Source organism: Struthio camelus, chromosome Z, assembly GCF_040807025.1.
Source record: "Struthio camelus isolate bStrCam1 chromosome Z, bStrCam1.hap1, whole genome shotgun sequence".
In the NCBI taxonomy this organism is placed as follows: Eukaryota; Metazoa; Chordata; class Aves; order Struthioniformes; family Struthionidae; genus Struthio; species Struthio camelus.
The window spans coordinates 72,513,645-72,538,947 of record NC_090982.1 but is presented as its reverse complement, the minus strand read 5'-3'; the positions used below and the strand labels follow the sequence as shown (position 1 = coordinate 72,538,947).

Genomic DNA, 25,303 nt, shown 5'->3' with positions numbered 1-25,303 from the left:
GTGCCCTTCTGTAACATTTATTTAGTATGTTTAATTTTGCAAGAGGAAGCGCAAGATTATGCTTGTCAAAGATTCCTGGTCTTTGTAAGTAATATTGTAAGTAGACGTTGTATGTTCTGGATAGTAAATGTTTAATTATGTACAGCACAGGCTTTCAAGTCTAACTTTGTTCTTCTCTATAATGGAATTCCCAGAGTGTCAAGTAAAATAGGCTTGCAACTGTAGTGTTGTGTAAAAATGCTTATATCAACTTAAATCTCGAGATGTGAAACTTAAATCAAAAATTCTTAGTATAACGTTAGTCTCTCACCAATTTTCTAGAAAATATCAGAAATTAATGAAGCAAATAACCTATTGGTTCTTCAGCTGGAGAAATCTAACATGTTGGTAAAATTAAGCCAAGCAAAGGAGGATTCAGTAAAAGAAGGTAAATATTATTTTGAAAAACAGTATGTTCTTTTCTTGTATTTAGGAAGTTCTGAGAAATATTGGCATTATTTTTGGTAATCTCAAACCACCACAGTTTACGATGCAAAGATTTTTAGGCAGAGTAGTATCAGCAGTGTTTTAGCTTAAAACGCAAGCCTGTATGTGACTTGTAGTTAACATTCACAAGCAATTCAGATGTGTATATAGAATGACAGAGCCAACATTTGAGAACTGTAAGGTCAGTAGTAACATCATCACATCCCAAGCTGAGCTCTAGCTCTTCTATTGCTATTAATGTGACAAAATCTAATGTTATGTTTCGGCTGGTTGCCAGAAATGTTTTTTCCAGTGAAAAAAAGAGCCAGATGCATTCTTGGGTGCGTGTTTTGCCGTTTTCTGAAAACGTCAAAGTTTGAAAATGTCGAAGTTCCAAATCATCAAAGTTTGCCTGTAATTGGAGAGGGGATGTTAGGCTGGTGGGACTGGTGCTCTGAGATGGTGTAAAAAATGTTTTCTCTTAGCTGCTTATGTGATTTGGCTTGTTTAAGGTCAATTTGATAGCCTAGTTTGGGGTTTGTAATACTTTTTCCCTGTACCGTGCTGACAGGTGTATTGAAGTTCCTCTTTCAGTATTGGTCACTGAAATAACTTAACATAAATTAATTCTGTGCCACTGTATTGGACTTTGGGTATAGGTGGAACCTGAGTCTTGTGTTCTCCCTAAGCATTTCTTTGACTTCTTGAGCACTGAAAGGCTTTAGTCTATCCAGAGTAATTAGATTTTATTTCTATGTGAGATGTAATCTCCTTGATGCTAAGACGTCAGATTAAAAAAAAAAAAAAGTGATAGCCTATTTGACTTTATATCATCGTGAATATTTTATCACGTTGGCATTTCCAAGTCAGTTATACAGCGTTAGAAATCACACATAATTCTTTCAAGCTTGAGTTTAATTAAACTGTATTGATCATTATCGTAAGTTTATTCCGTAGGAGGTATTTCTCTTCCTGTCTGTTTTGATGTCATCAGGGTCATATTTCTTTTACTTTCATAATAGATGTCATTACGGTGCTAAAAAGTTACGGGTGGTAATAAAAGTTTATCGAAATGTTCAGAGTATTCAAACTGTTTAATAGCAACTGAAGTTACATAATGAAACGGCATTTGACTGTTTCTAATAGTCTGGCAATTTTAAGCCTCTAACTTGTAATAAAGAAGTTACCATATAAATGAGGAATTAAAGAGAAAACAGATTAAATGAACATTTTTTCTTTTTTAATATTTCTAGTCTGGAAGTATATCTTTTCAGATGGCTGTTTAAAAAAAGAGGGAAATAATACCTGGTACTTTACATAGATGATATGCTCGCTCGCTCTCTATAGTTTTATAGAGAGAGAGAGAGAAAACTACACACACACACACAAACACACACACACACTTTTGTGGTTTCCTATTCTTCTGTAGTTCTTAAGGTGATGGAAAGGTGCATCTTCTTACAAAACTTCAGTCTCAGACAACTCAAACTGCTAAAGTTAGGAAACAGAGGGAAGGAATAAACTTAGTTTCACACAGGAATAAAGTTTCCAGTGGCTTTCACATAGATCTTTGCTGGGACTTAAATAATTTAACATACTCAGAAATGAACTGGAAAAGCTACTAAAAGGTGAGTACAAGTGTGCTAGTGGTACTAATCTGTTCAGTTATACCAAGAACTTCATGATACAGAAAGACGGTGCTAAAAAGAGAAGATGAAATTCAGTAGAATGCATATTAGAAGACATTGTATATGAATAGCGGTAGGCTCTAACTGGCAACTACTACCTAGGAAAGAGATCTTCATGTCATTGTAGACAATTCTCCAAAAAATAACAGTGGTCAAAAAAGAAACGGGGAAATAAACATTATGTCCCTTTAGAAATTTGTGGGGTTTTTTGTTGAATATTTTGGTCCCCGCATTTCAAAAAGGATCTACCACAACTAGAATAGATACAGAAATGGCGGCAAGGTTCAGTATTGTCAGGGAGCAGAGAGGGACAGGGAGCCTGGCATGTAACAAGGCTGACAGAGGCAGGGCCCTCCCCAGTGGGGACCCAGTCCTGCTGTACCTGAGCAGGGGAGGCCCAGGGACGGTTGCTAGAATCAGCCGAGAGCCCACGTTACTGAACGAGTCTATAGTGATGAGGCAGGTTGGAGAACAAGACAGGAAAGTGAGTCAGGGTCAAGGTCAGGTCCAGAAACAGTAACAGGGCCAGGCATGGTCCATTGATCACCAGCGAGTTCGTACTGGTGAGGCAGTTCTGAAAAGAAGCCAGGAAGTCAGTCCGTAGGTCATGATCGGGTTCTGGATCGACAGGGTACATGGCCACGCACAGGATATGGCTGCAACACAGCTGCAATATCATAGCTCAAGCTGGGCCAAGGGCGAGAACCTCAGCTTAAAAGCAGCTCCTACGGGAAAGAGGGGCAGCCATTGCTGAGTCATCTTCCAGCTTTGTTCAAACAGCTAGTTTCAAGGTCACCAGCTGTACTCATTCCAAGCTGGCCCTGAGCCCAGGCAGCCAAACCCTCAGAAAGGGGATGGGGGAGGAAGCATTTAGCACCCTGGCAGGTGTGGTAACAGTTATGGAGCATCTGAGGAAAGACTTAAGTTGACTGATAACTTTTCAGCTTAAACAGAAACAGTAGAGTTGGGATATTACTGATAGCTGTACAACTATGAATGGTGTAGAGAAAGTGACTAGGGAATGATCATTCACTGTTTGTTGTAATAAAAGAAATAGATGGAAATCAAACTTCTTGATGGATAATCTCCTTTAAAGCAAACCAAAGCATGAACTTTTTCCACACATTATAAAACAAAGTTTTTGACTCAATTACCACAGGAGTTTGTGGATATCAAAAGTATAGATGAGTCCAAAAAGACGAGACAAATTCATGAAAGACTACCTCTCACTCAGGTCTTCCTTACTTGTTATTGGAAACTGAGAAGATATAGTAAGGGTAGTGTTTGTCCTTTTTTTTTTTTTTTTTTTTTTTTTTTTACTCTTTCCTGAAGCATCTACTACTGGGTATTATGAAATGGGGTAGTGAACTGGAAGGAAATCTGGACTGACGCATTAGAACCATTTGCTTTTCAATTAAGCACAAAAAACAATGCAGGACAGTTACCTCTTGATTGGTTTTTGAATTGTTATTATTGAAGAAGACAACAAGGAGGGGAGGGATTTTGTACAAAATAGATTTCAAAGAGGGAAAGGAAAAGGAGGACAAAAAGAAGAAATTATTTCTAGCATAAAACCAATGGGGAAAAAAGGATATCAGCAAATGCGAAAGAGAGAAGGCAGGAAGTCAGGGCAGCTGGGAAGATTGCAGAAAGGAGTGTGGAAGCAGAATGGACTGAAAACAGATGGAAGTCACATGGCAGATTTGGGCTTTGTAAATGGAAAGTAGTGCCTCAGTTTGCTGAGATAAGACCAAAACGATTTGAGGAGATAGTTATGTTGATACCATAACTGAGGAGAATGAACTCTGGAGCTGTTTTGAAACACATGATGGGGAAAAAATGTGGAAGGCAGAAGGCCAAGTAGGAATACTAGAGCAATCAGTGTGAAATACGAACCAGAGTTTTAGCAGCAGGGTTAGTCAGGAAAGAACAGATCTTAATAATATGCAAGTCATAATAGTTGCACAAATTACTAGGAATGTGGATAGGGAGCCAGAATTGTTGGAAAGTAAGGATTCTGGTCTAAGAAGTAAGAGAGATTGCAGAGCTGTTAATAGCAATAAAGAGAAAAGGGAAAAGCAGAAACTTAGAGCAATATGGGGTATCCAGCAGGTGACTGTGAAAGCCACTTGATGGTAAAGTAGTAGAAGGTAAGTGAGAGATGCCAAGGAAATAGAATGTATTTGGAAATTGAGACAATTAACAGGGCTGTTTTATTTGACTAATGTACCAATAAGGTATTCCAGTAGAATTCCAACATGACACAATGCTTGAAGTGTTCGTATAAGTAATCTTTTGAACTGTACTCATTTGATGATAATCAGAGCATAGTTTCACAAACTATCTTGGGCAGCAAATTGCTGTAATGTGCAGTAGATGCTGCCAGAGTAATCTTCAGATAAACAGTTGCAGTGTAATTGGACATCACCAACCTGAAAGTAAACAATTCAGCCTTCAACTGTAAGGCTTAACAGTAGACCACAAAGAGACTCATAGAACAGCTAAGGAAAAAGCACAGGAGACTGCATGCTGGTGGTGAACGGTTCCCATATGATTCCAAGCAAACATGCTGCTTACAGCAGAGTAGGAAAGAGAAGGAGCATTATGGAAGGGATGTTCTTGTTCCATCTACCCTAAAGGATTCGTGGCTGCTAGTGGTGGTGATGTGGAGGAAGTGTAACTTTATTCCAGCTAAAGAACTCCTAGTAGGAGAACAGGAACAGGGATAACATTTCATGCCCCAAGAAATCTCTGTCAAGTATCACATTCTCTCTGAGGGCTCCCTGATATCCTTCAGTTGCCAGAAGTTTATCTCTAGAACTGTTTAAGGTAATATAAAAGAAGAGTGGGAACTCCGAAGGAAACGCAAAGGAGGAAGGCAAATATGTAAAACTCAAGGGGGAGAGGAAAGTGATACTTTTTAAACGAAACTAAGGTAGAAAAGGTGAGAAAGGTGGGCGACTGTACATATATTCTGAAGTGTCATGAATGAGCCTTGCTTTATCCTCATACGTTCTTTGCTAAACAAAGGTCAGCTTCATGACCCCTTTAGTCTGATGAAAATCACTGCAGATCCATGTAAGACAGACAAAACTCTGGCATTCTTGTTTTTTCCTCTCATCCCTGACCACCTTCTGTGGTGACTAAGTGGATACTTGTGTTACAGGTCACTCTTGTATCTGCCATAGTCTTTGAAAAGAGAGCAATTGAAATACCCACAAAACACTTTATGGCTTTATTTTGACTTGATTAATACTTTGTTAGAACATGTTTGCTAATAGTGAAGGAATTAACTATTTCCTTCACTTTTTTTGAAGTATTTCTTTTGGGAGTTACTCTGTTAGCAGTAGATGATGCTTCTAAGTAACCAAGATAGGACAGAAATATTGAATGTCACATTTTCCTGGTATCTTCAGGACTGCGTATTAATACAGGATGTTGACTTAATGTGTTGAATGTGTTTAAAAAATGGTCGATGTAATTTGCCCTTTTGAAAAAGCCATTATCTTCAAGTGTAAATGCAGATGGAAGAAACTGCAATAACTTACAGACATTAAACATGTAAAAAGATCATTTAAGCTGTTCAGTCTTCCTGCATGTAGGGAATATTCTTTACAGAGGAGGAACCGTGCAGAATTCCTAATGGATGCTAATGCCATGTGATCTAGCAAAGCCGCAACAATTTAGCACAACTGCGCTTTTTCTTCCTTAATGTAGGCAAGCAAAAATTCACTGTGGGTTCCCGGTAAATTTTACAGTCACACAACTGTAACTACATAAGGAATTTGTCAAGATACATCCTTTAAAGATAATAAAAATGAGGAAAGATTCTTGGAACTGGATACGTTTCCTCAGAGGTGGCTTGCACTTAAAATGGCTGTGGTTCACTGTAAGACTAGCTGCTATTTCCATGTTTACCTAGATGCATAGATTTATTTCTGCACAAATGTCAAGCATTTGAATGGATAGCCATACATTCTGAAAGAATAGAAAATTTGTGGTAGAAATAGTTAATACAAACCCTGTAAACTGTTAGGAAGAGGCACATTTTAAGAAAGTAGGCTTAATTTAGCTTCTGACCATAAATGGAAACGTGAAAATGTATTTCAGGATAAACAAACATGCAGGAGAATAAATCTGTAAGGCACCCAAATACACTGTTAAATGCATTGTGAGTGTTAGTAGAAGCGATAATAAGACGAATCATTCTTAGTGGCTTAATGAAGTGAGCCATTACGTTATTTAAATTACAGGGAGAGCTGCTACTGCTGCCTGTGGAAAAGATTAACAAGTTTTCAGTTGATTGTATCTCTGTCAAACTGTTTACAGTGCAAATTTCTATACCAGGTGTCTGTCTCGCACTGAATGTATGTAGTTTACACGTCAGCACAAACATGTCATTGTTTTTTCAAAACCAGAGTAGAAATCAGAAAAAAAAGTACTGTGATAGAACATCTTAAAGATTCAGAAGCTCTTGCTTCTCCATATTTTAGAGCAGAGACATAATATTTCTAGAATATTTTTCTCAGTGTAAGGGATGTCTTTCGTGGAAAATCTTTCTTATTTGCCCAAATTTTCAATCCCCAGAAATATCTCTATTGTAAAATACTTATCTCCACATAATTAAGATGGATTAAATATTCCAAATTCTCTGTTTATTGGGCATGCTAACTTGGAGCTTCAGCTTTTGAGCAGGATTTTTCTGCAAATTCTTTCGAGCTGGTTTGGTACCCAGTACAGAAACTGAGGGCAGGGAATGTTTCTGTGCTGTTAGTGCTCCCTCTACTGCTTCTTTGGAAGCATAGAGCAGGAGAATGGCAGGCTGACAAATCCAAATGCATGAAAAGCAGGCTTGAAGGAAGAACAGATTAAAGATTTAAAAAAAAAAAAAATGATTGGAAAACTTAATCTTGGGGCTGGGATCTTAATTCCTCTTTTTAACTGCATTATTTGTGAGGTAGTCTTTAAGTATATGATTTGCTATTTTCAATAGAGCTTTGGTCTTACGGGATGAGAAATTGTTATGTAGTGTACTTTATTTTAGAAATTAAAAGTCATTTCTGAAATGCAGTGGTACTCCAGAAATAAAAAGGAAGATTTTAAGAGCAGGTAACCTCAATTTTAGTGTCCTCAGTCTTTGAATGATTTTCATCTTTACTGATAAGGTTACAAGGATCATAAGGCATAAATACTAATTAATGAAAATCAGATCTTACTTTGCAGTTAGTCCATCTAGTGTACAAATATTAAAAATACAAAAATACAAATTTTGAAATAATATAAATAGGTAAAGTGGTAACAAGCATGCGTGCATATATATATATATTTTCAGAATTATTTTGTTTAAAGTGAGGTGATGGGAATGTATGTAGTTGTATACTCCGATTTTCCCCAAGCGTAGGTTGAACCATAAAAAGAATGTTAATATGCACTAAAAAGCGGGTGAGAGATAGTAATGAGTAGATAATGTTGGTCTTGTTAAAAAGAATCTTGGCAAAAATGCAGTCAGGAAAGCCTACATTTCTTTAATAGAAACACATCAAATTGTTGGTATCTTAATATGGAGAAGTTCCATAATTGCCCAGAAAGGAATAACATTATTTATTGGCTAGAAACAAAAACATGATACTTCTGTGAAATTACGTTTGTATTGCTTGCTAAAATTATTTTGTAGTCAAACTAAAGCCAAAATTAAATAATAATAATGTGATCATAATCTGAATGCTATTTGCACAGCTAATAAAAATATTTGAGAAACGTTATTAAATAAAAAATAAAACACAGGAAAGCATGTGTAAAGGGAGTCCTTCCTGTTACAAATTTTAATATCTTTTCATTCTGCCATGCTATGCGAATTATTTCAGTTTTATAGGTGGATTCATACAGACATATGAATGTAAAAAAAAGTCCCTCAATTGTAGATGTCCACTTGGAGACATAAAAGGTCTGATTTTTCAAGGTCTGCTCTACTTTATACCATTTCATAGGTTTGGCATGCTTCTCTTCATTGATCAATAGGTACACATTTTCATTTCATATTTCACGTTTTCTGGAAGCTCGGATCTCAAGGTGAGTATCCATAAAAGGAGGAATACGTGGTCACAGACACTTTATTCTGGTCTTAACGTGCCTGCAGGGGTGTAGTATACTGCACGTTCACAGTGACTTGCAGGACACTTAGTGGTACAGAATATGGACAGTGGCACACAGTGGCAGGGATAGAATATGCTGCACTGTGGTGTCATACCCCTACCTGTCCTACAACATCCTGTCTGACTCAATAAAATTCTGACTTTCTAAAACTGAAGTGACAATGGTACTGATTTATGCTCAGATCACTAGCTCTATCCCTTCTCTCTTCATCTTGTTCGTTCTGGCGAAGAATTGTGTATGACTACGTATGTATTCAAGACCAATTAGGATTATGAACAATCTTAATTCTATCATATCAAAATTTTTGGAAGTTTGACTTGCAATCTTAATATTCCATTTATATAGATTTTTGTATGTGGTGTCTGTTTTTAATAAAATAACTGAAAATACAGAAATTCCACCGGGTATCATCATGGCTCATGAGTAGGGTTGCACTGACAACATTCCTAAAGTCTGAGTTCCTATATTCATAATACGTTTTATGTATAAAACTGAAATTAATTTGCAACAGCCTTAACAAAACCAGTATTTAGCCAGCTTCTGCAAGATACGCAAATGGATTTACAAAAGGAAAATGTTTTCCTTGCTGGATTAAAACTAGGAAAGAAGCTAATAAATTGCACAAATGTTAATAAATTGAACATTAGATCTATCCCTAACATAATAGTTCTGAAATATGGCTACATACATTACTGAATCCTCACAGAAAAAATACACACATAGCTTATGGTAATATTTAACCTTATAGTAGTGGTTATGATTTTTGAAAAATGAGCATATTTTTGGAGGAAGTTGCTAGAACAACTTTTGTTAATGTTGCTTGCAGAAATCAAAATACAAAGCCTGGTACTTGAATTTTCATGTATAACAAACCATAAATCTCGAGGGGGAGGGGTCCTGCTTCATTTTTTGTTTTCGGATGAGTTAGATCAGACTGATCAATTTTTCATCAATTTTTACTGTAATTAACTAATTAATACATTATGTCATAGGTCACAGGCATGATTAGAGTACTCTAATTTTACAGCTGTTCACGAACATACTTAGCACTTTCTGAAAGAAAGCAAGCTAATATCCAACCACTGAAAATGTGTCTTCATCACTGATATTTTCAGCAACCTTGAAGGACTAAAGCATTGCTCTGGGCAATCCTCATTTAATGTACAAAAATAATGTCTATTGCTTTTATGTTTCCTTTACTAAAGCTTTTAGTTATAGATAGTGTTGTACAGCAAAGTCCCTAGTGCTGCAATCTTCCTCCCTTCGTAGACTGCTGAATTTAATGCAGATTTACAGAGAGCTTTGATGTACTGTCCGGAAACTCTCAAATCCATCCAGTAATATCTGGCTTGTTATCATTTTTCAAGTCCCTAACCCATACAGCACGTTCACAAAATCTTTCCAAAACAAACTATACTAATGTCTATACATGCCAAACATTTCCTGTTTATATAGCCATTAACAAAATGTTCAGCAGCCTTTCCTCTTGCATACCATTGTCTTACCTGAAGTACCTCTACAAAAGGAGAGGCTTGGGATAACAACATTGTTAAATAAGCTAAATCTCAAATATAACATTTGAAATGATTTTTGTTTTATATGAACAATTTTAGGACAACACAACACATACGTTCTTTATCTTTTCCTGAAGTTTTGTGGTTTGTTAATAAAAGACTAGGAATCTTTAAGCTGAATTATGAAAGTGACGTTTAAATCAATATAGACCATAAGTCATTCTTGCAAAAAGATGGCCTTCTCCAAAGCTGTATGACAAATGAAACAAGGAGACCATCTTAGAAGAAAAGAGACAGTTGATCATACTTGTGCAGAGATTCTTGAAGAAGAATTTCTGTTATCTTTACAGTAGGCAAAGGAATATATTGTTCCTACTATTCAAAATACTGAATGTTCTTGGAAGACCAAGAAGATGGATGTTTAAACTTCTGTAATAAAAAATGTATGTTATTCTCCTACATTTTTCATCATAGTTTAAAAAAATACTTAAATGTGCTGTTTATTATTTGTTTTTGATGGTTATAATGAATTCCAAAATGAAAATAGTGAAGCACTTATTCAAAAATACTTGATTTGTCATTTCTTTTAGAACGTACTGCTCTACAGAATGTGATACATGGTCTGACACAAACTGTTGAAAACCAGTGTAACGTGAAAGGTAAAGAGAAAAGTGTTCCTATATATACTGTACTGTAATTTAGAATGAGCAGGTGTTTAAATGTTTAATTTATATTTAATGCTTTTTTCAGAGAAGAAGAGTGGCTAGCAGCCAAGCAGAAAGGAAACAAATTGTATCTCATAGCAATCCTGTGCATGTTTTAGTGGTTTGTGTGCTTAATAAATGTCTGTTGCTATTATCCTTAGAATCCACTAGTAAAAGTTCTAGCGCAGTGAGATTTTTTTAATCAATAGTTGGGTTTTAATTTTATTTCAGTGTCGCACAGGAAATCTTACAAAAAGTGCGAAAGTATTATTCATTTTTTGGACTATGGTCTAGTAAAGCATTTACACATAGTTTTTACACGTTTAAGTACTTTAAGAGTCTTAATCCTCAGCTTAAAAATGATTTTAAGAATCAGTTGTTATCCGTAAATACTTGACAAAGTCTCAATACTTGACAAATACTCAATACTTGACAAAGTCTCTCTTTAAAATTGCTATTTTAAAATAAAAATATATAAATATTATGACTATATATAATAACTATAAATATATATAAATATTATATATAATATCACATTTTTAGACATCACATGGACCAAAGTATCTTCATATCACAGTATAGCTATATAGCATATACTTAATTTCATACCCATTGTGTGTTCAAGGCACAGTAGCATAAATGTTAATAAACCTCTAAAAATGGGAAGTATATGGTTGTTTTTAATACTCAAAAGGATTTTTAATAATAAATTGAATTTTTTTCTAAATTCTGTCTTTGTGATGCTACTTTTCATTTAATTAGCATACTTACTATCACTATAGTCAGGCTGCTTAGGAGCCTGCGTGCATTTACTGAGTTCATTTTTTGGGAAATGGGTACTTAAAAAGAAAGGATTGCGTCTCCTACTTGCAAGTGCCCCACACAGGATAATAATCTCTTAATTTCTGAACTAAAGGACTTTGCATCTAACTGTTATTGACTGGATCAGTTATGAGAAGGCTGAAGACCAAAGTAGTAATATCAGGCAAATATTATGATTAAACTATGAATTATCTGTTCAAAAAATGGCAACGGAGGTTACTTAGTTGCGCAAATGAAGATTGTCATGTCTATAAAATGTTTACAGTTTCTTAAGTTTAGACAGGTCAAATGAAAGTCATTTTTTTAGTCTTATGTTAACCATACTGCTGAAATTTACTTTTTAGTGACTCAGTTTATGTTTTATTATTACATAGATGAAAATGAGAGACTGAAGGATAACATTCGCATCTTGGAAGAGAAATTAAAGGCTCGTGAACAGGTGCGTCATGAATGGTCATTCTTTAGGCAGAGGAATAAGGTGTCTCTTTCTCTTTTGTAACAGTTCATATATATTCTTAAACTCTTTGCTACTGATGACATTATTGTCGCACTTTTCCTGGAGTTTTATCATGTGCACAGGGGGAACAGTTGTTCTCAAACCAGTATCAGTATGAGAATGCGTTACTGCAAAGACTAAGAGGTCAGTCCTACTAAGTGCTGAGAACTCTGGCTCAGTCTAAGTTGCACTTACTTTTAGCTGCATTAGCTTTAAATTCAGCTTCATAGGCTAGAAGTTAATCATTTGTCCAAAAACACAAATACATGTTTGATGTTCAAGACAACTGCTTTACTGCCAAAGAATCAAGAACCTCTGTGAATTTTGTCAGTGGTCTCCTTGGGAGTGAACGCTACAAAGAGGATAGGCTCCTTGACTCATAACAAATTCCGTCTAGCATCTCTCTACTTTTCATCTGTTTCACTGTTTTTTTGGAAGACAGGTAACACCAGCAGTGCTAGTCAGGAGTCTTGTCAGTGCTCTGTGCTAAGATTGCACATCTGTTCCCTACATAGAATTTGGAACACTCTTGATACTAATTTTCTTTGTCTGCATTAATACTAATGATGAGTTGTTTATATTGAACTCGTGTACCAATAGAGCTGTTATCTTGACAATTTGAGGATAAAATAAGTAATGCCTTCAAAAAGATGATAAAACGTACATTATTAATCCTCAAATTGTGGTATAGAAACTATGATTATATACATGGTGGAGCTTCCCAGTGTTGTTCTGAAAGCACTTACCTGACATATACACTATTACCACCAATCAATAACTGCCTTTTTAAGTGCCTCTGAACATTGCTCTGGTCGGTGACTGCCTTCAGGAGAGGGCTTGGACAGGAGCTTTGGGGAAAGCACCTCTACGCTGGCAACTACAGCTAGTAATTACTACTTGGTAATTCTGGAGTATTTCTTAACATATTAGAGCAAACTTATATAATAAGTATACTCAAGCTTCCTTTCCTCAGGTTATCAGTGCCACCAGCGTCACTACTGCTTATATCACAACCATTTCCACTGCTGCCAGTGTGAAGTTGTGGAATCCTTGACATAAGCCATACTAACAAAACTGCGTATTTTAAATACAGTTCATTATTATACAATCTTTAGTCAAAATCTAAAAAAGTATAGCTGCACTCATTAACTAACTGCAGCACTGGTTTGGGGAAAGGTATGTGACTTCTCCATTCACCCTTTTTTTCCTGATAAGAGCAATTTCTAATTTTATTTTAACAATACTAATAGCTGTAATACAATTTGTATCTGCTACTTTTTTCATCTGTGGACTTCAGTCAGGTTGTGGAAGTAGTAACTGGTCATTCTGAATTTACTAGAGCTAGAAAAAGCAAATACTAAATTATGGAGAGTATTGCACATTTTGACCAGAATGTTGTATTTCACAGAAGACTTTCTAAGTAAGTACAGAATCCTAAAGATTTTCTTTATGAAGCTTTTTACATTCACAGGAGTATAAACATATGATTGAGACGCTTTTGACAGAAATTCAAAACAAAGAGGAAGACCACAAATTAGAAGTAACACAGTTGAATTGCGACATGAAAAAAAAACGTAAGTTCTCTGAAGATGGAATGCTATGGAGCTGAGTAAACCATGTTGAAACCTATTCGAGGATAAATACAAGAAATACAGTTCAACTTCTTAACGGAGATACATGACTGGAAAACATTTTCTAATTAAAGTACAAGTGTAGTACTCACAAAACAAAGACACATGAAAGCTAGAGGTGGATAAAGTGTTTAACTGAATTTTATCTTAGCTCAAGAGTAGACAGTTACAGTGAGGTTGTAGTACAGAAGCATAGGATGAGCAGAAATTCCAAAACAGGTAGAACAAACGCTGGGAACATGGACCTAAGAAAAATCTGAAGGAAGGAAATTTTGGGTTAAGTGCTGGCTGGAAAATTGCCTTATGAACTGTGTGCTAGATTGCTGTTACGGTGTTCCAGCTATGCTCAGGAAAACAGGACTCCATACCATTTTTGTAAATAAATAATACTGCAACAAGAAACACCTTAATAATTGCAACAAGATACACCTTAATAATTGCAGAAACACTGCAATAATTCCAGTATTAATTTTTTTCATTACAGACGTAACTTTCAACAGTAAGAGGTTTTGGTTATCCACTTAACACAAAAAAAGGCTAACAAAGTCTTTGCAAAATGTGATGCTTCTCTAAAGAGACTCCATCTTACTGTGATGGGACAGGGTCGTTTCCATGTAGTTTTAAAACATGTTTTTTGTTTTACTGAAATTCTTTTCCTGTGAAATACTCAACAGCTGTTCAAGAAAGTCTTAAGATTTGTGAAATGCAATTGTTCTTTTTCTATGTAAACCTGTTTATATTTTAATCATCATATTTCATGTTATTACTGTTATTAGTTGAACTAATAGAAGTGGAGTATAGGGAACAAGTAGCGAAAAAAGAACTGGAAATACTAGAGTTAACCAGACAACTGAAAACTCAAGATGAAGAGAAGCAGAATGAAATAATTAAACTGCAGATAGAGGTATGCATTTTGAAGCTGAGCTAAAGGTGATTAATTAGGCAGTGGTGCACTTAGAAGATTTTGTGTAGTGAAGAATGGTGTCAATGGTACCTAACAGAGAAATGTAATGGAACCTAGGAAAATTAAAAAATGATCATCTGCACAAAAGGGAATGGCATGTACTCCCTTCTGTAACTGTATCTGAATAGCTTCTGCTCGGAAATAAGTTTTACCTGCCATGTAGGGACATTGAAGTTTGCTGTATCCTTAAGTTAAATTATTTTGGAAATTTTGCCATCTATTTCTTGAGCTATAATGAAATGAAAGCAAATGTTTTCTACTTAACGTCTATTCTTTTTAATTAATTTTTATTAATGCTTGGAAGATATGGTTATTTGTAAACTTCAGGAGCTTAAAGACTTCTAATCCTGCAGAGCTTTGAGAGTCACAGAATTCAACGTGTGTTTCGTGGCTTAGGTTTTAAGGCCACTCTCCCAATTACAGAAAAATGAAGGAAATACTTCAAACCTTTCACATTAAAAAAGAAGTAAGGTGTGAAACTGTTTGGACTGAGTTCCCCTTGGAACACAAAGGAAGGATAATGGTTTCAAGGATTTTTTGCATCCTTCCCATTCTCTCCTCCTGCACACAATAGGACTGGGGAACCATCTTTGTTCTTTCAATGTTGTTTAGCAGTGTTTTTGTTCATTTAACATTTCAGAAATACTTATGTATGGTAAATTGCCATTATAATATTTTGTATCAATTCTTTCTTTTTGAAATAATTTGAAGCATTAAAAAAAAACTCTTAACATGTAATTGCATTTTTTAAAATAAACTTTCACAGTTTCATTGTCCTAGAATTAAATAGTAGATAAGTGTACTATTACTATTTTTAGGTACAAAACCATGGGAAAACTGAAAATTATGCTTGTATTATTTGTATTAATATTTTCCTGTTGGGTTATTAATGTTTTATCTTTTCCTGATTCTTTCAGTTCAATGCTAAATTAGCGAGAGTTCAGAATAAAACAGCAAAATCATTTTCCGATGCTTCTGTCTTGCCACAAAGTATCTATCGAAGGGTATGTGCTTGAATAGCCTGCAGGCTGCAACTACTGTTACAGTCAATTTCAAACAGCAGTTCCCTGGGCTTTTATTGTTTTGTTTTGTAACAGAAATTTGGGGGGGGGGAAAGTGTTTCATGTCTGACAGGATCCATATCATTCACTTTTCCAACGCTTCCCTCCCATCTATTTACAACTAATTTCATGCCTTTTTGCACTGATCTTGATACAGATGTGATTCAGCAGCTTAATACCTTTGATACCAGCAACAAAAGCCCCCATGTTAAATGGTCAAATGTGTAGAATTGTTAACTTGGGAACTTAAGGTACAGCTGACATCAATGACTGTGATATAAATTACATATGTGCACTACTGTTCTGGTAGACTGGGGACTTTGGGATGTCACAGAAATAGGATTCTGGGGAAGTCATTTTTGTAATACTGTGAAAAATATTGTTAGACTATTTCTCATTAGCAGCAGCATATTGTATTGGTACATAATTCTACAAGATATTTAACAATGAAGCGTTTGTCTGCATTTTTACAGAAGCTGCAGCATCTCCAGGAGGAAAAAAACAAGGAAATTGAAATTCTGCGTAACACCATAAGAGACTTGGAGCTACGTCTTAATAAAGGCCAGGACTTGCACTTCAAACGAAAGCGGTTCTGAGAATATGTACTTTTGAACTACTTTGTCATACAGTGAGAACTAGAAATAGTGTATTTCAAACTGCACTTCAAAAGTAAAAGCAAAATACAAGGAAATACTGAATCTATTTTTTATTGAAAAACTCTTGTCAAACATTCCCTAAACATACATTCTGTTCAGTAGTACTTTCCTGCTAATCAGCATTCACCATAAGAAGCTTCAGGTTTTGTAGGAGTAACAGTTTCCCTATTAAGCCATCATCAACTATGGTGTATGCTTTCAATGTGGTTTTCCTTTCTTGAATATTCTCTTCTTTATCCAAGAATCTTTCAAATGACTTTATTTTCACTTTAACTTGGTTAGTCAAAGAGTGCTAAGTTAAAAACAATAGTTATACAAGTTTCAGCAGAATATTGCAGTACTAATCAATACAGATTATCAAATTCAGCACTGTTCTAAGCAAAGACAAACATTACATCAAGACTGAATTTGGTCCCTACCCTCCCACTTTTTTATATAGATACTGATCTGCATTACGAGCTGTTAACACTGCCTGTCATTTTAGGCACAATCCTATTAATTTAGTAGGATCTTACAAGCTGCAGCAGTGTGTAGTACTGGACCCCGATACAGTAAATAGCAATAAAAGATAAACATATAATCTGTTACTTTCAAATAATGCAATTATTGCTTACATTTGAGATAAGAAGTTATTGTGGCGTGTTGCTTAGAAATAACATTTTATTGTACGCAATTTGTATCCATAGGTTAGAAAAAAAAAAACAAACTGTGAATATATTCCATGTTCTTTCTTAACAATAAAGTATGATTAAAATATCTTTTTTGGTCATCTTCTATTCTTGGTTGCTAGCATCAAACAGAAGCCCCTAGGTCATAGTTTATGCTCCTGTCCTCACAAATGCAAGCAGAATGTTAGAAGAAAAACAAGAAAGACAAATTAATCAAGAACGCAGACACCTTTCAACTGCAACTGAAAAACAAACTATGGGTCAGTTAAATGGCTTTAAAATAGGAAGTTTTTCATTGATGGAATTAGATAGGTTTTGTTTACTTCCAAGAGCGCTGCTGTAACGCTCCATTTGTTTGCGCTACTTATATTCTAACTCCACGCTTCCGTCACCTGTCTTGAGATAATTTTTTTTATTGTGGGGCAATAAAAACACTTCATCTGTTATTTTTTCCACTCCCAAAATTAAATGAACTTAGATAGTGTTTTATGGTGTTTAGTTTGTTTCTCAGGCTCACTTTCCTTCCTCTTCCTGTCACTGTCAGGTGTCACTAGTTTCTCTTGCTGCTGGTGACTGTCAGGCAGCTGAAAGCAGACGTCACTGTCATGATTCAGTAATGTCCTCTGCTAACAGCTGGCCGTGTCACCTGCAAGAATTCGGAAGTGCTCCGCGACACTGTCAAGTGACAGAATGCCTTAGCTCTTCAAACAAAAGGTGTCGACAATGTCAGCATCAGCTACTAGAAGTTGAGTCTGATGCTTTCTGCCAGGTTCAAGTTAACTGGTTTTTACAGCTGGCTTTTCTCTTTTTTCATAGCTTTTTATCTTGTGTATGAGATTCTGCACCTTCTCCCTGAGGAAGAGTTTCTAGCGGTTCTTGATTACCTCTCTGATCATGTCTGTTATGGCCAAAAACTCTATGACGCCGACCACTCTGAGAAGAGTGTCGTCTTGGAGATTCAGCAGGAGCCTGTTGGTTCTCATTTTTGGAATGATGACTCTCCTCATGGTGGTGGTGTCTGTGTCTATGCAGGTGGTGACGATGTGAATGTTGGCCAGCTGGTTTTGGTTCTATCTCTGCTAGCTTTTCATCTGCCTTTTTAGTGATGTTTTCACATATATCATCAATATAGGGTTCCTGGAAAATAAAAAGTTCAAATAAGGCATTATACCTAATTAAACTAGTTGTAAAATAATTATCTTCTTGGTGTTTTTGCAGTACCTGAAATCTAAGTGATGGATTATTTAAAATTATTGGTTATAAGTAACTTTGAAAGACTGATGCTGTAATATAAAACGTGAACAACAGCCTATACTTCTTTACAGAAAACAATGATTCATTTAGCTTTTTGGCTTCCAACAAAATCGAGAAAATACAAGTACGATGCTAAAACGTTGCCACCGCTCCACCCCAAAAGTATGTGGAGAAGGGGAAAGCAGCGCAAGTTGGTGCCAAGTAGGGAATCTGCAGCACCTTGTGAAGGGTCTTGCAGGAAAAAGGAAAACGAGGAAGAACTATCTGCCTCCAGGATTTGTCTTCGAGGCTCAGTCTTTTGTATATCTCAGGTTATTGGGCTTAACTGCCACTTTTTTCTGGTGGTGCTCTTTAGGCAGTTGAAGTAAGTATGTCAGTGGAGTAGCTATGAGAACAGGCCATATTGATGAGAGATGGGTTTTGGAGGTTTTTCAGTAAAGGTAGGTTAAAAAAATATTTTTCTTTAAGTACTCAATATTATTTCAAAAACATGAAGGATACCAAGTTTGAGAAGGAAATTCTTCTCTTATTGAATGTCAACGTTAATTCAAGAGAAGCACAGTAATTGAGCCGTAAGAAAAAAAAAAGTCGGGAAAGTGAACGCGACTGATCAAGCTAGGTGACTTCAGCTACGAGTACCTGTATAAGCACTACAGACTGAATGTGAAATAGGCACACAGACACTCTGAAATTCCTTCTAAACATCATATACAGTGTTTGACATCTGAATTCTTGAGGAAGACTGTCTCACAAAGAAGTGTTTCTTTCTGAGAAAGTGTTACTTCACTGAAGAAAGGTATGACTATCAAAAGGCACCTTGTTCTACAACATGGCTGATACCTGGACAGGGCTCCTAATGTAAACTCTTGGGGAATTAAAATTCAAATAATTGCTAATAAGTTTTCTTATTCTAGGATCCCATAGTTGACTTGTCTGTGGCCTACATTTCGCTGGAAAACTGTATGAGGAAAACTGAAACCATGACGCTTCTGGCTGAACTTTCATGACTAGGTATGTACAATTTCTGATAACCTTTAAGGTACTCCTGATCTTCAGTTATATTGAAAACAAAGCTGCCCTTTTTCATAAGGGTAACAATACTTTGTCATCATTACCACTTTTTTAAAGCGAGTTCTGTATATTGTTTTTAAATACAAACTAAAAAGAATAGTAACTCAAACCAGCTTAGATTTGACTACCAGGTCTTCTAAAAGTATACTATTCGTTTAAGTACCTACCTGGCCCCCAGGACTGAGGCATTAAATGCTCACTAAGCGTGTGTAACTCCAGAAATTGAATAGCATCCAAGATTTGACTTGATTCACATTTCTATCAAGGGCAGGAACTTAGATAATCAGTCTATTCTCAATAATCAGTTGATTCTAAATTAGATCTGCTTCATTTTGAAAAATGCTTAAAAGTTCTCTAGCAAGAGGCATGTAAACGTTTAGACTCTAAAACATGTGTTCTGGGATTAATCACACTGAAGTAATTATTTTTAAATACTGGTCCAGTCCACTTTCCCTTTCCTAGTGCGTACAGAATGAAATAAGAAAATACCGTGTAAGAGCAATTTCCACACTTGTTTTCACAGTATGCAATCTTTATAGATTCTTCTACGTATTGGAAAGACAGGAAGGAATAGGGCAGACCCAGATGATACACTAGACGGCCACATCTAGGGAGAGAAAGAATTCCATAGTTACATATACGTAAACATATATATATATATAAAAAATTAAATCTCTCTTCTTCTCATCACATCTCCTTATTTTGTTCACCTCAATCCTCCCATACTGTACAATCCTACAAAGACTGTTTCTGTCCAAGGAGTCAAAAGCAGTAAAAATCAGTATCTGCATTATACACTTTTGCCTGCTCAACTACATCAATCAATAGGGTGAAGCATGATTTCTTACTGATACAGTTCTCTTGGCGGAAGCCTCCCATGTAACAGCGTTTTTAGACTACCAAAGGTACACTCTTTACATAGCTGTCTTGCTAAGGAGGACTGCCGTTTGCATAGCAGTACAAATCACAGTATGGTTGTTGCATTCATGCAACGAATGTTTTAATACAGCATAACATGTTTCTTGATTGGAAATGCGAACTGCAGTGCATCTGCATTAGTGATCCAGTGTGCATGAGCGATTCTGATGGTGCACATCTGCTCTGTGTCTGTTCTGGAGCGCTCTGGTATGCACTTGAGCACACTACTGGTGCACTCAGAGCAGATGGAACAAAGGTGGAAGTTGTATACCAGGCACCATGTTAAGTACCCTACTTGCAATGTGGACCACAAGGTTCTCCAGCCATAGCTCTCTACACAGGTGTAGTCCACGTCTAGGACCAGCAGCTGGCACAAACTTCACTGGCAGTAAAGACACAGTGAGGACATATAGTCCTTGAACTATAATGGATCACAGCCAAACCAGTGCCAAGCCAGTTGGTAAAATAAACACACCCTATGTTTCAACATCACAGATTAGTTCTACCTTTCAAATTTTGTGGGCCAGGTGTCAACTTTGGGGTCCCTTCGGGGGCTACATGCAGCCTTGATCTGTTCATCTATCATGTGACAACCTTCCTCCCACACACTCAGGCATATTTGCTGCAATAACATCCGTTCCCTCTCTAAGGATCATTGAAGTGTTAGTTGCAGCCCACAGCCTAAAGTTATCTAATTTGTGCAATGTCTTCGCAGTAGGAGAAAAAATACATGTAATTTTCTAATTCTTTATTAAACTTAATTATGTTTCAATGTGAATTGAGAATGTTCTTTACAGTAACATAATAATAATAATTAAGATGGACATGTTAGAAATGCAAAACTTACTTATCATATAATTTGCATCAAATCTGAAAAATTAGGATTTCAAGTAAGCAATTATTACTGGTTCTCCCAAAAGATAACATGTCCCAGAATCTTACGGTCAAAAAGCTAGTTTATTTCAAAGTTTTAAGTTTCACCTAAAAACTAACTTTTCTACATGGAGACAGGAAGGTTACATGACATTTTCAACCAATTCTAGTTAAAATGCTTTTATGAAAACTTAGGTAGCTTTTCTGGATTGACTCTATTTTCACATCCATTGACATAATGGAGTTTTCAGAGAATAAAAACAGTGTCAGAATCACTGTCAAATTCTACTCTCCGTTACAGTAATATAAATCAATAGTAACTAAAAAGACAATGTATTTATCCCAAATTTATTTAAACAAAAGCAGACTTTTTTGTAGCTTCCTTCTTCCTGAAAAAGTGGAAGTGCTTTACATAGTGCAACTGAGAAGCTGATTATAACGACTATATCGTGAGGTAATTAGGCTATTTGCAAACTGATTAATTAATATAGTGAATTACAAAGACTGTAAGTACATGCAAATATTTTCCTAATTTTATACACAGACCTGTCATAGATGAGAAAATCATGTTTGTTTCCATTTAAGGTAGTCCAGACATCAGCTTGCTGTTCATCCTGCTGGTAGACAGTGATACAGTCTGAAACACTTTCTTTCAGTAGGTGAAATTTCCTGTGGGACTGAGTTCCCTGGTGGTTGACAACCACATACGAGATATTGACCAGTCCTTCATTCTCTAACTTCACTCGCAAGTCCTCCAATCTAAGGGAGATTGTAAAGAAAGCAGATTATTAAAAACAGGGAATCATAAGAGTCTTTTCCTTTGCAATATAAAAATGTTATTTCTGAATATATGCACGCTTCCAGAGATCAATGATTTGCCTTATTCATCAAACGCTAATGAGCTCCATCTTGCTTTCATTAAAGCAAATGTTATTTCCTCCAAGTTTTAATGGATACAAGCCTAAAACTATTCAAAGAGACTCCTTCCATTTGCCATTACCATCAACTACGTTGTCACCAAATGAGATCATACAGTAACTAGCAGTGTAGTGACATGTCCTGGTTCCTATCCTTGTAAGTAGAATATAGTACTAAATAAAGCAGATGCATTTGTTTTCAGATAGATTTCAGTGATATTTTTACTTCAGTTTTTCTTTTCCCATATTTCTAACAGACAGTTTATCTGGTGCTTTTACTTAAATGTTCTGTTTTGGGTCATATAACTGGTAAAAGTATGCACAGAATGAATACAGCAGCAAGGTGAATAATCAAGAAAGCAAACCTGCAGTTAAAAGGCTGATAGTTCTCCCACTCTGCTTGACATGGTTATTTTCCATAATAGCCAGAAAAGGGATATTACCACAACTGGAACAAAAGGATGGCTATGGAATTTGTGCGTGAGCCCGCTGGCTGTTATTAATGTTCCCTCTCTAATACTAGAGCATGTACATCACAAAATCTTCTTCTCTGCTATGTAATACAGAAAGCTGCTTTCTTCTTGTACAAGCTTTTCACTCATTTCATTTGTATAAGGGTCATTCTTTCCTCCTGAATGGCTCTAGAAAACTCTTTATTTTTTCAGTTTCAGAAAAATTTTGAATAGTCTTGAATTAGAAAGATTCTTTCGAGCCTTTCTAGAATGCATGGATTCAAATCCAACTACCTTGAAAACCAACCACAAAACACACTTTTGACTTGGATGGAGCCAGAGATTTACCACTAGTTTTTCGAGATCCAGTTCTGGAAAGCTTGAAAGAACTATTAGACTAGAAATTTATGCATCCCACGGAGGCAGGGTACTAAGATCTTATTACACTGATCAAAATCAAGCTGTGAAACCAGCACGATCAGTTTTTAAACTCAAGTTATTTTACAACCACTAAATGAATATACGATAAGGGCTGTGAGCACCAGTGTCTCAGGTCTTTTATAAAAATTAAACACTGATAGTTCCCTTGAATGCCTCATCTATTTTCTGCGAGGCCATGCTTTACCATATTTTCTGGTGTTTTTTTCTTTGAACAGACTAGGAAAGTACATTAAAAATGCACATTTGATTTGCCTTTTTCCCTAGAGATCTTTCATGAAGATTATGTGATTCAAGGGGTGTTTTCATATGAAGCATGAGTAAAATATAAGGATCTCTCTGTCCATGTCAGAGAATTATGGTATTTCTTGACTTCAGCATCTTTGCCACATTAATTATCTGTTGTTAACCAAAGTAAAGCTCTGGAGGAACTGTTTCTGTTGGACTTTCATGTGCTTTACTCTTCGTTAACATCAAGTTGATAGCATATTTATGTAGTAACTACAATCTGGAAAAGATAAGCTGTCCGTCAGTACTAAGCCAGCAGCTGAAGAATCCAAACCACTAGCACAAAATGTTCCCGCTGGGAATTAACCTGGTCACCAAGGCCGGCTCACACGTTCTAGCAGGGTCGCTGGCATTTGAGGAAGCCATAGTTCATGGAGCGTATCTGTAGTTGGATGCGTACGTTATCCTCAGACGGCTTTAAAAATTGACGAGGCTTGTTTGGAAAAAAACTGGGAAGGAGGTTTACACTTACCTGGAAGCCTGCAGCAGGCACAAGTATCAGCTAGCTTGGAGGAGAGCTACCACTGTCACCGACCCCCTAGAGTTCAGCATTGGGTTCTCCTCCCCAATATGCCATTCTGGGGGCTCTTTGCAGTTCTGGATCTCTGCCCCTCCTCCTGGGAGGAGGCAGAGACTCAGAACTAGCCCCAGCCCTGCCCACATGGCTGGGCTTTATCTGCAAAGAGAGAAAATAAACAAAATGAGATCAACGCTTAAGCAAAGTTCAGACTCTGAAATCCCCATAACAAAACACTGCAGGACACTGGGTCCATTCAGTTTAAATATACAGTAAGGGGACATTTCAGCAGTATGTTTACTGCTTGGTCATATTTCTTAGATTTTGCAATGGCGTTTCCATATAATAAATAAATCTAGGTCTTTGCTATGTGTAAACAGCTGAAGAAGTACAAAATAATGGCATTTTCTTTTAGTGCAAGTAAACAAACTAGGTTGTTCATTACTCTTTGTAATATTTCAGTTTTTAACATTTCAGTGATGTTAAAGTTGACCTCATTTCTTGTGTTTTTAAGTCTGTGGTGCTGAGCCAGTTTACACCAGAACACTCTAGACCAGTGCAGTCCAGATTCTAGTCTGATTCCAGTCCAGTGCAGCACAGTTCCACTGACTTTAAAGTAGCTACACCAACAGTATGTTTCGGTACATAGAAAATATTATATAACCTGGCAAGGGGAAAAAAAAAAAAAAAAAAGACTTAAAAGATCTTTACAAGCCAGTTTGTAGCATTTTGGCGCCACTCAGAAAACTCTCTTAAGAATGCAAACACTAGATACAATTCTGCAAAAACAGGAAATGAAACTCAGTTTCAGGATTTCCCAGATTTTACAAAATCTTCTGCCCACACTGAATCCTTTCGATGTTTATGAGAATCAAAAAATACAAGAAATTCTGTAATGATCCTTTTATTCCAATTACATAATAATTTTGGCTTAATATGGTCAGAAAACTCCCGTTATTGAGAAATGACCCTTAAAACCGCTCTCCAACCTGCGCTAGGTTGTGGGATTCTACAGTTCCACCATTCAGATCAGATTCTGGCAGTAAACACAGAGTATTTTTGAAACACTAAGTTCTGATCAATAATATGTTCTCCTTCAATCTTCTCATAGTCTAATAAAATAAAACATTTTAATTACTGATCTTTTAAAGCCAGACTCAGCTGCTGCAAATCTGACATCATTTGTAAAATCCTGCTTTCCCTAATGTTTCTTTCCTGCAGCTATACCAAAAGCATTTTAGGTACAGTACTTTGAGGATTAAATTATGGCCCAGTTGGTATGTGGAGGGCCAGTTTTTTGCTCTTTCTGCACACCTGGAAAACGGCTTGCCTTTACAGGGCTCCACTGCAAACACATAAAGCTCCTAAGCCATGCTGAGATTCCTCTGTAATTTTATAGCCTTCTGCAGCACTGACACCCCAAGGCTAGCAACAGCTGTCTAGCTCTGCAGACAAGACGACAAGTTATGTTCTGAATTACACGTCCCTTAACAGTTCAACTTTTTACTTAGTTTCCAATGGAAATTTCCACAGTCAGTCTTTACAGCCAAAGAAACAGTCTGCCAAATCTTAAGTCATGAAGCTCTTTCACAGTAAAAACAACACACTTAACTTACCCTTTTCTCCCCTCCCTCCCCTCCTTGGCTGCTCCGCTCGACCATGCACTGCAGAAGAAAAACACTTTCGGAGAAGGGCTGTGGTATTTATATGGCTCTTGTTTATCTCACTTCGCAGATGTGGTTCAAAGTTCAGG

The 25,303-nt window shown here is 36.3% G+C and overlaps 2 protein-coding genes across 5 annotated transcripts in view; one reads left to right on the top strand and one right to left on the bottom strand.

The window, feature by feature from the left end:
- The window catches only part of LOC104140571 (coiled-coil domain-containing protein 152), a 21,108-nt gene extending 3,695 nt beyond the window's left edge, over positions 1–17,413 (top strand). For 3 of the 4 annotated variants that reach the window (XM_068927885.1, XM_068927887.1, XM_068927886.1), the window contains exons 3-9: positions 322–427; positions 10,411–10,479; positions 11,721–11,785; positions 13,314–13,416; positions 14,250–14,377; positions 15,355–15,441; positions 15,972–17,413. In XM_068927885.1, the coding sequence (XP_068783986.1) occupies positions 322–427; positions 10,411–10,479; positions 11,721–11,785; positions 13,314–13,416; positions 14,250–14,377; positions 15,355–15,441; positions 15,972–16,094 (681 nt within the window). In that variant the 3' untranslated portion in view covers positions 16,095–17,413. The remainder of the gene's footprint in view (positions 1–321; positions 428–10,410; positions 10,480–11,720; positions 11,786–13,313; positions 13,417–14,249; positions 14,378–15,354; positions 15,442–15,971) is intronic. The other variant, XM_068927889.1, reaches the window with a different exon arrangement.
- LOC138064586 (selenoprotein P-like) lies at positions 16,190–25,303 on the bottom strand. Its single transcript, XM_068927884.1, has 5 exons — positions 25,167–25,303; positions 23,506–23,709; positions 21,485–21,697; positions 19,637–19,754; positions 16,190–17,959 (listed from the first exon to the last, which is right to left on the bottom strand). The coding sequence occupies exons 2-5, from the start codon at positions 23,694–23,696 to the stop codon at positions 17,549–17,551; spliced, it is 933 nt and encodes a 310-aa protein (XP_068783985.1). The 5' UTR covers positions 23,697–23,709; positions 25,167–25,303; the 3' UTR covers positions 16,190–17,548.